At 38.4% G+C, this 15,660-nt stretch overlaps 1 protein-coding gene across 1 annotated transcript in view; it reads right to left on the bottom strand.

The window, feature by feature from the left end:
• LOC118807953 (alpha-1,6-mannosylglycoprotein 6-beta-N-acetylglucosaminyltransferase B-like) overlaps positions 1-15,660 on the bottom strand; it is a 215,203-nt gene that overhangs the window by 13,424 nt on the left and 186,119 nt on the right. Inside the window, exons 10-14 of the mRNA XM_036570161.1 lie at positions 13,815-13,948; positions 12,270-12,400; positions 1,575-1,730; positions 1,320-1,466; positions 497-613 (exon numbers count right to left, since the gene is read on the bottom strand). Of these exons, the coding sequence (XP_036426054.1) occupies positions 497-613; positions 1,320-1,466; positions 1,575-1,730; positions 12,270-12,400; positions 13,815-13,948 (685 nt within the window). The remainder of the gene's footprint in view (positions 1-496; positions 614-1,319; positions 1,467-1,574; positions 1,731-12,269; positions 12,401-13,814; positions 13,949-15,660) is intronic.

The following is a 15,660-nucleotide window of genomic DNA, read 5'->3' as shown; positions in this document are numbered from 1 at the left end:
TATGCAATATACAGTATATACTGTGCTGTATGCAGTATACATTATACACTGCTAGAGAGCAGTTACAGTATATTTTGGTACAGTATGCAGTATAAAGTGTGTAATGGTATAGTATGTAGTTTACTGTTATGTGCTGGTACAGTATGCAGTATACAGTATATATGAATAGAGTATACAATATACAGTATATACTGGTACAGTATGTACTATACTGTATACACTAGTAGAGTGTAGTATACAATATATATTGGTAGAGTATGCAGTATACAGTGTTTAATGGTATAGCTTAATGTAGATTACTGTATGTGCTGGTACAGTATGCAGTATACAGTATGTATTTGTACAGAATGCAGTATGCAGTACATAGTACATATTAGCACATATTAGCAGTGTAGATTCCATTTTCATGCTATAGATGAAACTCTCTGTTATGTAACCTTCTCAATTATGTAACCTTCTCAATGCGCTGATCCCTCAGTACAGCAGTCGACCTCACCTTTGTCCTCATGATCTCTCGGACCGCTGTCTCAAACTCCTCAGAGTTGTTGTAGTCCACAGTCATGACGTGAGGCCGCCCGATGTATTGCTCTGCATACGGGTGCTGAGAGGACACCTGCCACAAACAGACAGCAAAATATACCTGGACAATATTCAGCTGGTTCATCTGACCCATGGTATCAACGCTTTGTACTCAGCATTCTGGGCAATGAAACCGAATAGCCCTTAACCTCCAGTGAAACTTCAATTGTCCTAAAACTGCACTTTGCAGAATATTGTATTTTCATACAAGGTGCTGACCTCAGACAGCCCACAGGGCAGCCACTCTTAAGTCCTGCTTCTTGGATTCATGAATAGCTAAGAAAGATTCACAGGCCCTTATGGCGGCTCTTTGATCAGTATGCAGTTCACATCTCTGCTAGGCTTTCTGCTAAGCTAAACTGTCAAAGTTTGCTACTTGCAGTACTGGAGGTTCTGCTGTGAGTTGAAATTGCACAGAAAAAAAGCTCATCATAAAAAAATCCCACAGGGCCACAGTGTCAGCACATTGGTGGGTTGTCAGGTTTAGGTCAGCTGCACTTTCTCCAACATAAAAATTTGCCTGTGAAGAAAAAGATCTCCAGAGTAATTTGATCATTTTCCAGCTGCTGTCTTGCAATTTACCAGAATGAAGGATCTAATTTTGAATATAATAAAAGCCTCATTTCATTCAAATTTGAGGCAAATGAAAGCTAGCAGGAACCAGTTAGCAAGATTTCATTACCATGGTGCTAACTGGCCTTCAAGTATAATTAACAACTCTTCACATTTGAATGGCTCACCTCTCTGGATGTAGGCTTCCCCCTGAAAAACTCATGATTGAGTGAGCTGTGGGGAGGGTGGAACTTGGGTTGCAGGTAAATACACCCATTGGCTATTGCTTCTAACGGGGCGGGGCCTTCATAGGGAAAACCAAAACCAATGAAGAGCTGTGATGAAACAATAAAAAGAGTCAAGAAATCGTCCTTAAAATACACCACACTACTACATAATGAATGTTCCTTTGGTGTTGTACTGTATGCAGCATGAAATGTCACCTTAGCCTTGCGCAGAAGTTGTTGCAACTCCTGCTGGGGCAGCAGTCCATGGTTCTTAACAAAGGCAGGGACCTCCGGGGGGCGCTGTGTCTCATAGTACACCGTCCCATGTACCTCCATGTAGCGATGCAGAATCTGTAGGAACTTCTCTTTACCCTGGCAAGTGGACACCAGTGTCAGAAAAAGCCCACAATACAAACTCAAACATTCATATGTCAGCAGTGGCTTTAGAAGAGTCAGAAAAATGGGTCAATGAGTTTGTTTACATTCAATTAATAATCCAATAACTGCAGAAAGTACGATTTTGCCAGTACAGCCAGCTGCATTTTAAGGTATGAAAGGGGCTTATAAATAAGCATTATTATTATTATTATTATTATTATTATTATTATTATTATTATTATATGCACAGACTGAAAAAACAAAAGAAATCAGAGTAAGGGTTCACATGCGTTGAGGAACCTGATCACTGAGCTCAAATCCAGTTCTTTTTATTGAATTTCTTAATCAGATTTCTAGACCTTACTCTGATCTAAAAAATCTGAGTGTGCTGTTTACACAACCACTTCAATAACTGGATAACTGCAGAAATCTGACTCTGATCAGATTATTAAGTGCATGTAAATTTAAGAAGAACATTTTTGAGCAGAGGTCTTCGACTCTGGACGGTGAATCCAGTTTCTGGTCCTGGATTTTGTAATCACAGGTACACATGTGAATGTGTACATTAGGGGCAATGTCCAAACCAGAATGAACAGTAATCAAAGAGAATCTCCCCAAGAATTAATAATCAATTCACTGTTTTTAAAATTTTGAATATTCTTCTGCCAGCCTCAAACAAGAGTAAACATTAAAATGTTAGCAGCTGGCTTTCTGAAGAATAGAGAAAGAGACAGTGGGAATGAATAAGAATATTGTAGAGCTGAAGTCTTTAAATCCAGACCTTGAATCCAGTTCCTGGCTCTGGATTTTGTAATTGCTGATAGGTACGACACCAGGCGGTCAATTAGTTGAATAGATGGTTAACTATACTCTTAAAAAAAGATGGTGCTTCAAGGGTTTTTAGTAAATGGTTCTAGATAGAACTATAGACACTCCAAGAACCATTTGCATAATTACCCTTTACAAGGGTTCCTTGCATCATGAAATTGTTCCTCAGACTGATGGAAAAATGTGCTGTAGATAGATCTATATATAACCTTTTTGAAAATGGTTCTATATAGCACCCAAAAGAGTTCTTCTTTTGTTACAGTGTTAAGCTTGTAACAATATAAGAACCATTTTTGATGCTATATAGAAACGTCAACAGCACATTGATGCACATTTTCCATCAATTTGAAGAACGCTTTCATGATGCAACGGACCCTTTAATCATGCAAAGGGTTCTTTGAGTGTCCATGACTCTATATAGAACCATTTTCTTTACTAAAAACCCTTGACACACCATCTTTGTTAAAAGTTTACCAATGGCTGCAAAGTCCAGGACCTGAAACTGGATTATAGATCCAGATTTAAAGGGAGTTTTGGTCTATGAGCCCTGGAATTAACATGAATTTGTGGCATTGCATTCACTCTTCATTGGCTTCAGCAGCGATAAAGATATAACTGTTATTCATTATGATTCACCATGAATTTACAAAAGGATCTGAACAGCCACTCTCTTTCCCATTCTGTATTAACCACTGAACCACAATCGCTGAGAAAGACCCACCTGTTTAGCCCATGGGTTAACTCTCCAAACATTTTAAATGTCACCTGGCACCACATCAAAGCTATGGCTGCCCCCTCACACTGAACGCTCTCACTGTGACAAGCCCCATGGCGGCCCTGTCACCGTGGCTGGAATGTAAAGCAGTTTGCAGCTTCTGGATCTGAGGAGTAGCACCATGCTTGCAGAAGCTGCTTGCATATTTTAATGGCTTTCCAAACCAGACTGGCCTAGTAATAATGGGGGTGCAGACAGGAGAGGCCAGCAGACAGAAGGCTAGTCCTGGGGGACTGCTGTACTGGAGAGTGTAGTTTTTTCGCTAATGTACCCAATTCAAATGATCAGCTGATTATAAGCTTTCATAAATTGAATCAGAAGCATTAGAGGAGGGAGGAAACCAAACCTGTCCCCCAGGGCAAAAAATTCATTAAGAAATTAGTTCTATTGATTCCGGGATGTGTCTATTTTCTGGGATATGTCTATTCCAGGATATGCCTGAAATCAAATAAATATATCCATTGGCTGTTGTCTCTAAAGAGGCATGTCCTTCACAACAAAAAGTTTGTGATAAACCAAGAAGAACACTGTGAGCATAGTCAAAAGGCCTGCTCTGAGGGACCACTGTGCTAAACAGTTTATTATTGGTCTGTGCAAAAGTTACAGACTTTATTTCATTTATTTAAGTTGAATACTAAATCCCCAAGTTTTTCTGCACTGAGAAGACAACTCAATGCTATGGGTCTGAAAGGATGTGTAGCTGTCAAGAAGTCTCACTGAGAAAAGTACAGACTTTAGTGTGGGTAATCTGGGTAAGTGTAAACATACAGTAGTTGTTCAGAAGTCAGAGAGTACTCAGGTTTATTTCATTTCCAATCAGGATGACCATTAAGAAAAAGGTATTTATTGTCCAGGAGGTTACATATAAGATAATTCACTTGCATAACGAAGGAGAAAGTCAAAGGAAAATGAGTGAAAAACAGCACTTCCCAAAACTGGAATTCAAAAACATGATTCAAAGCCACAGAAATAATGGGACTCCTAACAACCATCTGGAAGACCTGGTAGACACCAAAATTGTCCCCATCAGATAAACAGCAGTTAAAGCTTTCATCTTTGAGAGAGAGGAGAAAATCAAGCTGCTTCAGATCTGAAAACGTCCACAGGTGTTTCTGTCCATCCTTCCACTGTGAGAAGACAACTCAGCGCTATGGGTTTAAAAGGGTGTGTAGCTGTTCAAGAAGCCTCACTGAGAAAAGGAGACAGACACATCAAACAAAGAAGCTGAACAATGGACTGACCACCCCAGAGCCCAGACCTCAACATCACTGAATGTATTTGGGTTACTTCAGAAATGATGAATCAACTTCTAAGACTGAACTTTGAAGGAGTGTCTGCAGATTTCTTTGAGAAACTGAAAGTGAGTCTCCTGAAAAGATTGGCAGCTGTAATAAAGGTCAAGAGTAGATACACTAAATACTGAAAACGATGGACTTTATTTAGTTCTTGAGGTTTCTGAGTAATTTCCTGTTAAATATCATTTCTGTTTTTCTTTAAGTCTGTCTTGACTAGATAAAGGTGGTATCTGACATTTGCACAGTATTGTACATCTAATTTTAAAACTAGCTAATTCAAAAAGCGTTCATGACTTGGATCTAGATTCAATTACAGGTGAGAGAAAGACAAACTATGAGAGTCTCCCAGTGCTTGGACAAAGGATCATTCCAAGATTTGTCCAAGGTTAGTTCAACAAGATACATCTTGTCTCTGCAGTGATACATGTAAGGTATTTGAAAGGAATTGCAATAAAAGAATATGCAATGGTGCTTAAAATGCCAAGTCCGCATTCACTGTCCATTTGCATCAGAAGTTTAAGAGATATAATTCATAATGATTCATAAACACCCAGTTCAAATTATCAGCTAACTTTAAATGCTTTGCTTGTCTTGAATCAGGAGTATTAGTTGAACATTTGCATTGCATCAGTTTAGGAGTAAAACCAAATGGAAGCAGTTCCCCAAAGCTTTCTCCAAAGATTCACTACTCTAGTGATTCCGGGATTTATTTAAACTCTACTGACCAAGACCCACCTTGTCTCTACAGTGTTTTCCGTTTACCCCTGCATCAGTCTGAATAAAAGGGCTACTCTCAGAAATATCTGTTAAGTCTTGGGGTAAGTTCTTACCCTGCTGGTGAGGGTACAGAGGGGATTAAAAGTGTAGCCCTCTGACATAAGAACACGTATCTGGATTAACCATGAGAACAGGAGTGAGCCCCTGCCGTGCCAAGTCTCCACAGGCTCTTCTCATAACGGGATTTAGGGGCTTTCAAAGCAGCAAAAGAATTAAGCCTCAAATATATCAGAGCCTTTCAGTTTTTTTCTCTGAGACTCCCTTAACTAATGTCCCTGTGCCACCAAGGGAGAAAAAAACACACAGACAAAATCCATCTACTTTAGTACCGTATAAAAATGCTTTCTGCATTATAACCAACTAGTTATTTCTCTGAGGACGAGTGAAGGTTAAAAACATGCAAATGATTTCAGCTCTTCCATGTATGTTCCCGTCTACACTCTCAGAAATAAAGGTACTGAACTGTCCCTGGGGTGGTACCCTCAAGGGTACATCTCAGTACCTTTAGTCAGGGAACATAATTATACCATAATCCATTGAAATGATATTTTCTAAGCTGTATTGACTCCACACACCCCGTCTCGTCTGTTTTAAAACATCAGGTTATGGTAAGATACAAATATGTACTATATTTTTCACCTGGGAAAAAAAAAACTTATGTAAGGTGCACAATCAGACCCGAAAACCACTGTTGTGCCATTTACATTGTTTGTACCTTGATGAAGGAAAAATGTATCTGCACAGAACCCTTATTTCTAACAGTGTAGGGAGGAAGGTTTGGTTGGTTTGGCATTGTTTTTGGGGTCAAGTCCAAGGTCCTCAAAAAACTTGAGGCCTTCCTATTGACTTCCATAGAGCGTCTAAGCAGCTTACACTCATTCCATTGTGTGGTCTGTAGATGTAATTGGAGGCCAGGGGGATCGATAGCTTCCTCTTCGAGGATTTTCCAAGCCAATTAGCAGATTATCTCCAGTACTAAATGCAGGAGACAGAGGAAATGAAAACCAAAGTAAATGTTGCCCTGGTGAAGCCAGGGGTGAGGACAAGGCATCTGATTGGAAGAGGTTACAGGAAAATCACCTCATTGATGAAATAACATGCCGGTTCAAAGACCTCCACCAATTGCAACTAATAGCAGAAGATGACTGCTTTGGCCCATGCTTGGGTTCAAAATACTCCCTGACCAACCATATTAGGCCAAGCTTGGGTGGTGAATTACTAAAGAGAAAGCCCAAGCAGTCTTTTTTGCCTCGCTAATGAGAACATCGATAAGGGGGGCGAAACAAGGTTTTCTCTTGCTTTGTGTGGACATGCAAATGAGTATACTGATGCCTTTAATAACTGGCCAGAGGAAAAGACAAACAGAACATCTAGAGACATTCATTATGTCTTTAATAAGCTACGGTTGGCCAGGAACATTTCTTAGTGGAAGATTATTCCTATTATCTGTGTACGAAGGTTTAGCCAGTGGGTAAAATGCTACTGTAGCAAGAGGTCCCTTATAAATAAACATCATTCAAGTACAGAATATCAAAATTATTCTTCCAGAACACACACACACACACACACACACACAGGACCTGGAGGGTTGTAAGAGGTGAATCAGCAAGTAAAATAACTGGATAAAGTGCTGGAGTTTGAGCATACTACCACACAGCTGGGCCACTGATCTCTCTCTTGGGAAACCCCACTATAACCCAATTCACCCTGCATTTTCCTCCTGCTCTCACTTCTGTAACTCTCTTAGGAGTACCAGAGAGGGGAGGAATAAAGACAAAGCCAGCGAGAGGGAGTAAGAGAGAAAGAGAACAGAAAAAAGTTAATTAAAAGCAATAAAAGAGGGACAATATTAGGGAAACACAATGCTTTTGGAATCATATCTCTTTTGGGAGATATATGCTTCAAAAAAAAAACAGCAGCATTGCAAAGAGGTTAAGATTTGACCAACATTCAGAGTGATATTTCATTGTACACAGAAAGAGCAAAACTGGGACGCTGGGTAACCTTGCCAAAATATCCGCAATTTATTCATTTTACTGCATTTGTAGTCTTACAGAAATGTTGTATTTCTCCATAATTCTATTCCAGGTAGATGTTGTACCTTGGTATTGGCAAATATTAAAAAAATATATATATATATATTTACATAATCGGCCCACAATTTCCATAATTGTGCATCCCCACAAAATATGGTTGTAGAGGTAGATAAAGGAATAAGAGGAACAAGAAACAGACTAAAATTAGAAAAAGTAAAACAAAAGAACAGAAGAAAAATAAAAAAGAGCTGACAATGTGGACAAAATGGCGAGAATACAGGCAGAATTATGGACAGAAAAATGATGGGAAGGAGAAAAACGCCTAATCCCATTTCTTATTTTTACCCCTACCCCTTGTTTTCGAGTATCACCTTCTCCCTTCGAACTGGGTTACAAGAGGTAGTAGTTGAAATCTTCCCTACTAAATGGGACCCTCAAAAAAAAAAGAACGTTACTTTATTAACAGGCTACTAGTGGTGCCCTGCCAGTCTGTAGTGATAGCAGAGGAGGATAAAGTTCAGCAAGCTCACTGCTGGTCTTTAGTTACATTTAGGGCATCATATGCCCTCATAGAAGGGGGGACACAATAATTATTTAACACCCACCCCTAATTCTTTGGTGATATAAAACTGAAGTCAGGTATTTGCTAACTTCTTGTTCAAATGTTCATGTTCCACCTTAAATGGTGGAACGCCTGAGATGCCAGAATGTAACTGATGGACTATTTAAGGTGGAATGGGAAATTCAGCTATCTAGCTCCTGAGACATCAGCATACTACTAGCTATTTTTATGTTTCTTATGAAGAAAATTACCATAATACATTGAAATGCCATTAAACTAAGATAATATAATGATTATCGTAATTTTTTAACAGAGAAAATAGTGACATTTGTAGGTTTCTTTGGTTGCTTCCACAGCTATCTTGCCAGTGTTTCTTTTTCTCTTAACACTCTCTTTGGAGTGTGTCTCTGAAAACCCTCAGTTGGAGGGCCATGTAGCCCTAGCCCTAACCCTAGCCTCTATCTAAACAAAAATCGGGACACCTACCCCTAGGTGTAAACGTGCAAAAGGGAGGGCTAAGGGCTAAGTGGTAGGAGCAAGGGTGAAATAGGATTGGACAAAAGTGAGAGAATTGAAAAGAGGGAAAAGCAAGACAGTGAAACAAAAATGAAAAAGGTTGAAACAGATGAGAAAAAAGTGTGAGCGGAGAGATAAATTAGGATCCTAATTAGAAAGGACTGTGATGAAGATGGAAGATCAAGGCCAGAAAATGATGGATGGAAAAATGATGGATGGAAGATGTTGACGAAAGCGTTCCGTATGCATAATGAGTAGAAAGGTCTCCAAGGTCTGAGACTTCTTCCAGGTTCAGGTGCCAGCAATCTGCTTTTGCGAGTAGAAAACTGCTGAGTTCTGCAGTTTACTGTTTGGGAAAGACATCATCAGCTTAAGCGAGGCAATCAGTGGCTGAAACCATAGAGCTCCAATTACAGGCCTGGGGTCAACAGCACAGAAATCAATCCAGTTCCTCCTAAAAGCCAGAAAACCCTCAGCTCTCTGACCTGTTTTGCAAAGAACGTCTCCCTCCAGGGAGCATATTGATCAGTGTAAATTGCACTAGAAGGCGCCCACAACCTGAGGCAATGCAGAGCAATTCTTAGGAGGATGGATCATCAAAATAAACCCTTGATAAAAACAAGATCCTTGTGTTAGTTCCTAATGCTGTGCTGAAATTATACCGCATACAGCTTTCTGCCTCCAGCCACGGATTCATAAATGTCCAGAGTGACAGTGTGCACAAATCCCGATGCTGTACTGGAAGTGGCTGGAATCAAAAGATACTGTACGTGAGCTGCCTGCAAACCAAAGGCAATCTTGGGGAAGTGATGCAACAAGAGTGAATGTAACTCTAACAACACAAAGAAGACTTACCTGAAGCTGCATCCAGGTCACCATGTCCAGGATGGAAAGGGTAGGAGAACACAGAAGAGGTAAGGGTAAAGAGAAAAAGAGGAGATCATTGAGAAAAAGAGAAGAGAAGAGAAGAGAAGACATGAGAAGAGATGGAATTTGAGAAATGAGAAGAAAGGAGAAGAGAAGAAAGGAGAATTGTTGAGTAGAAAAGAGACAATTGACAAAAAATGAAGAGAAAAAATGATTTAAAAAGTGAGGAGAATTTAAAAGAATGGAGGAGAAGAAGAAAAAGGAGATGAAAATTGTGAAAAATTTGAGAAAAAAGAAGGAAGAAGAAAAGGAGAGTTGTTGAGAAGAGAAGAGAAGAGAAGAGAAGAGAATTGAGAAGACAATTGTTGAGAAGAGAAAAAGAGAATAGAAGAAGACAAAATGAAAGAGAAGAAAGGAGAATTGTTGAGAAGAAAAGAAAATATAATAGAGGGGAATTGAAGAGAAGAGAAACAAATTTAGAAAAAGAAAAAAGAAGAATGTTAAAAAGTGATGAGAATTGAGAAGAATTAAGAAAAATAGAATTGTTGAGAATAGAAAAACAGAAAATGAAAGAGAAGAAAGGAGAATTGTTGAGAAGAGAAAAGAATATAATTGAGGAGAAGAGAAGAAGAGAAGAGAAGAGAAGAGAAGAGAAGAGAAGAGAAGAGAAGAGAAGAGAACATGTTAGACAAATCTGGCTTTTCCTGCTCTTGTTAAAAGCCGACGACAATTAAACATCATCTGACTTACAGGCCAATTACTCTTACTTGACACAGTCTTAAAAGTAAGTGGATTACTTTAAGTTCAGCCAACTCATTTCCTTTGACTAAGGTTCTGTATCAGTTGTGGCATGCCCAGGGAGTTCACTGACTTTGAAAGAGAGTTCTTCAGAAGCTTTATGTGTCTTTCCACAACGAGAGATCAGTTCCTCTTCATCAAATGCGCTAGAGAGCATTGCAACACTTTGAAGAATGAACTGACTCTAAATTAAAGCGGAACCTTTGGTTTTATCTTTGGCTTTTGCAAACAGATAAAGTTATCTCCGAGCCTGCCAGCGGAGCTACAGAATCTTATCATCCGTGAATGAGTGCGAACTTGTTAGGCTTTACAGCCGATGTGACGGGGCTGTAAACTTCATGTGTTTCTTAACTCTCCCAGGTCCCCCAGTGGCATATAGGCCTTCAAGCGCATCATCTTACAATTTGTCTAATTATTTCTGACTCATAGCTCTTTGAATGTGGATTGTAAAGTTTTAAACCATTTGTAAGTAGTAGATGTTATTATGATTTGAATTTGATGGAAAGTCAGTGGCTGTGTTGACATGCAAAGATTTTTGCCAATCCGATTGAATACATTCTGATTATAGACTAAGACTGAGGTGTTTATATGCTCACTCTACCCAACAATCTGATGGAAAATCTCCATGTACCAGCACACTACAGGTAATCCGATGTGAAGTTACACACATGCATACAGTACCATTTAGTGTAGATGTTACCATGACAACGATCATCATGTGAGTCCAGTCAGAGTGAGATGAGCAGCAGTGAGCAGTGCTTGTGTTTTTTATTACTTTAAAATTATGTCAGACTCAGGAAAACATACTTCACATGTACATATTAAAGTAGGCCGAGAGGAAGACGCCATGCTCTGGGACATAAGCCAGATGCCTGTCCACCACTGCCAAGCATAAACTTCGTCTCCTCTGCAGACCAGTTTCTGCTCCCACCATGCTGAACATTATAAACTTTCACTATGATGCGAACATACTTAAACTTTCCAATTGGGAATGTAATTAGATGAACGCTGTTTCCAACTGGGAATGTAATTCAATTTACATGGATGTTATTCTCCTATTTAACAGATTATTTACAAGTGTACCCACCTTAGATATTGGATAGATATCGTATTCCAAATAGCCTCAATCAGACTAGTCTAATACCACTAAGGTGTATAAATGGATGTATTCTATTATGGATTATCAGGCTGCATGTAAATGTGGCTATTGTTGTATTTTGTTTTGCAGAAAGAACACATAAAATTTACATTCTGGGAATGCATTTGTAACTATTTAACATTATAACAAATACAAAACATAAATGCATATGTTCAAACCTGTCAATACAAGTGTGAAGGTAGAAAATTGTGTAACTACAATGTAATTAACAGTGTAACTACATGGAATTAATAAGGCAATACTGTAATGTAAATCAAATTTGCAGCAAAATTGTAATAATAACAACTCTAGACTTCTAAGAGTTAAATAGTAAACAATTCAACCTATAATTTTTAATACTGTAGAACAATGTAACTCATGAAATAATAAAATCAAATTCACTGTCTTGAACATACACTGTAAAAAGTGGCTTGTCAGATCTACTTAAAAAATTACTTCATGTAACAAGTAACAAGTAAATTAACTAGTTTTATTCAACCTTAATAAATACTTTGAATGAATGATTCTTCCAATCAGAATAATTTTTTAAGTTAAATAAAAGTATTTTTTTATGTAGATCTGAGGAGCCACTTTTTACAGTGTAGATGAACATAAGAGACTCTTTCATAAACCTAAGTGGTCATCCCTCCAGAATATTATTGTGGATTTTCTATGATGATTCTTTTGGAAAACTTAAAGTTCAACAAAAGATAAACAAATATGGAATCCAGTCCCTTATCTGTTCAACACCAGGCACAAAAACAGACTGTACTTTCTAGCACTGACACTCATAGTAGGCTAAATTTGGGTCAAGGTTGTTAAGAAGAAGATCCACACAAAGCCGTTAGATCTTTGTCAAACTGCTTGTGTTGAAATGTTCCGGACTAAGATTAGCGGAGCTCTTTCTGGGTCAGCAGTTCTATTCAGAGCCGTGTCCTCACCTTCCACATGCTGGCTTCCTTGCCATACACAACTGCCATGTTCTTGACTTTGTTCTCCTGAATGTTGCGCTTCTCCGTCTCGTTCAGCTCCTCTGACACGAAACCCATGAAGGAGTTATCCGGCGTGTGAGCTGAGGGTAGGAAGGTGTAATGGACAATAAAACAGAAGACATAATTTGCAAAGTGTAGTTTATATAAAATTGTTAAATTATCCTTAAAGCTAACATCTAACTTTTTAACAGTATAACAAAAGTTAGAACATGAAAAAATAAATAAAAGTGTTACTGATTCATTCAGACTTATTTGAAGGTTCAGTGATGAAATATGACCTCAGTGAACACTGCAAGACACAACTGTAAAGGGTTTGCTCAATATAATTGTCTGACAATACAGGAAATGTACAGTTATTGCTTATAAATGGTTTCTATATTATTATTATTATTATTATTATTATTATTATTATTATTATAAAAACTCTCAAAAAATGTAATTTTACAAGAGAAAGAAAGAATATCCCTTTCAACCCCTTAAATGTTATGTTTTATTACACACTGCTATAACCTATGAATAGCTGAACCAGTTTGCATTGTAGTCCCTGTAGTAACAAAATAATAAGCCTTAGAATATAATAACCTTGAAATTTTAAGGGGTTAATGAAGGTTTTTTCTTTTTAATGTTAAAAAAAATCAATGTAATGTTGGACTTCTGTTCCTCAAACTATCTTCACCCAAAGTAAAGAGCAGCTGGCATTTTCAAATCATCTTAAAAAAAAATTGAGATACAGTGTGGATATCCAATATTCACTTGTTCATAGGCATTTGTTGTCCCCTTAAAACCCCTTAAAGGGTCTGTACACTTAAGTTCCTCACTCTTATAACTACAGAACATACACATTAGTTTTGTAGTAGACACTGGATAATTTGTCATAGGTCCAGTTCCTAAAGTCTTATTAGTAAAACCAAATATTGAGCAGCATTTTAACAGATTAATCATGAAACCAGCGTCTTAGCTAACAGAATTCTGCCCTTGACATCATTTTATCATTCATTTCTATATAAAGGCACTGAGCAGTTACTGTTCTTTTTAGAGTGAAAATGAGGAGAGGTAGATAACCTCCAGCAGCTTGTAGTTAAGTATTGCTTAAGGGCATGATAGCAGCGGTCACAGAAAGGGCAGAGAAATTAGGACCTTCAGGCCTCCAGTGACCTAACCCAAATACTCTCCAGACATAGAGACTTTACTCACCATAGAGATGAAATAAATAGCATTTTATAATATTGTGTCACTGTGAGACAGTAAGTCTGTTGATGTACTTGTCTTATATGTTAAGTGGTATATTTCTTGGTAAATGTATATTGTCATTGCCATATGAAACTCTTTTTTCTTTGGCTCATTTGAAAACTCCAGCTGCCTTTTAAACCATGTGAACATTTTTTGATGAATGGACTTAAAAGAACTGGTTCAAAATTACTTCATTATTTTCATTAATAATCTCTTAAATCTAACAGATTCTTTTCTTTGGCATCTCTACTCAGCTGTACTTACGAAACATGGTCATATATTGTCTGGAGTTGAGGTTCCAGTACCCCCAGTTGGTTCTGTAGCCATGTAAGGTTGCATATTCCTCATGGTTATATGCCGGCTCCGTCCCAAACGTGTCTATTACCCGAATATGGCACCTTAGAAAACAAGAAATGGAGAAGAAAAAGAAAAATCATGATTTTTTTAACTGCACACAATGACCGGCCACTTTAGTTTTGTGTAAAAACTCCAGCAACACCTCTGTGTCTAATACACTCGTACCAGCACCACAGACACTACCATGTCAGTGTCATTGCTGTGCTGAGAATGGACCACCACCACATAATATTTGGACAACAGAGGCCCTGTGGTCAGAAATTGACTAATTATAAATGGGGTTGAGGAGGTTGGTAAACTGTCCAGCAACAGAGGGGCTACAGTCTATACTGGTACACCTACATAGTGAAGCAAAAAGGTAGGTGTTTCTAATAAAGTGGCCACTGAGTGGAAATAAAAAGTTGTTTTTTCTAATAAAGTGGCCAGTCAGTGGAAATACAAGGTAGGTGTTTCTAATAAAGTGGCCGGTAAGGGGAAATACAATGTAGGTGTTTTAAATAAAGTGGCCAGTAAGGGTAAGTACAAGGTAGGTGTTTCTAATAAAGTGGCCAGTGAGTGGAAACTGTTGAAGGCTGAATGTGAGCATTAAATAAATAAACATACTAATTTTGGCTGTTTCTGCAGCCTTTTTCCATACTTAACTCTTTAAACTGAGAACTTTATTTATTTATTTTTTTTATTTAATAGTGTTTACATATGACATCTAACTCATATTTCAAAAAAAGTTATGCAACTTATGTGCCTTTCAAGCTAAATGTGCAGGAACTCAAAGAGAACCTTGACCAGTGTTAAGCTAGAGTGACACTTTTCTAATGAAAGACACTTAAAAACAGCTTCAACAAAGCAGTGAATATAAACAGAAAATTAAATCTCCCATTTCAGAAACCTGCGAGCTGTATACTGCAGTCAATTCTGCTGTATAAAGAATAGATTGTCATTGGCTAAGCACACTTGTTCCTCACGCTATAATCTAAAGCTGGAATGACAGGTTAGGGATGAGACGCCTCACCCACAATCGCTTCATTCAATCCCCGCATTGTGAACGGCCTCATTCAGCCCCAGCTGCCGCTGCGACACAACAGCGCACAATAGCCTGAGTAGAGGTCAATACGAGTCTTTGAAATCACCTTCAAATCAGCTCAGAGATTCAAAAAGCCATCAAAACAAAGTCTCACAGCACAGAGGAGTCAATCGGGATCAAGTAACAGCACCACTCTCTCTGATACGGCAGTCTCCTCCAGTCTTCTGCAGATAAACTTTAACTCTTTTAAGAAGTCCCGCTATCCCCGGCAATAAAAGAAGCGCGCTGTCCTTTCATGTGAATTATTTCTCACTAGGAAATCTTAGAAACAAGCTGCAAAATGCTGAGGAAAGTCCCGATTTTAAGCTTTCAGTGTATACCACATCTGTGTTTGTATGTAAACAAGGACATCTGTTATAGAAGATATGGTATTTTGATTTGAATTTGATGGAGAGTTCTTGTTTTGTTTTGATTCATAAAACTTTATGATGTGGAAATGAGTGGAGGTTCGCATGTAAATGATGAACCAGCTTCGGTGCGTGAAATCAAGCGCCAGCCTAACAGCACCTCATTTAAATGAAACACGCCCTAATTCATGCAGCTGCTTTAGTAAGGACCCAACAAAAACGACTGTATTCAGTGGCTTGTGAGCCAATGGATGCACTTGTAGGCGGAGTTTGAGGTGGAGAAGTTAGCGCACTGCTCCCCCTACTGACTAACTCTATAGTGTTA

The sequence above is a fragment of the Colossoma macropomum genome, unplaced genomic scaffold (assembly GCF_904425465.1).
Source record: "Colossoma macropomum unplaced genomic scaffold, Colossoma_macropomum, whole genome shotgun sequence".
Classification (NCBI taxonomy): Eukaryota; Metazoa; Chordata; class Actinopteri; order Characiformes; family Serrasalmidae; genus Colossoma; species Colossoma macropomum.
This window is presented reverse-complemented; position numbering and strand designations above follow the sequence as displayed.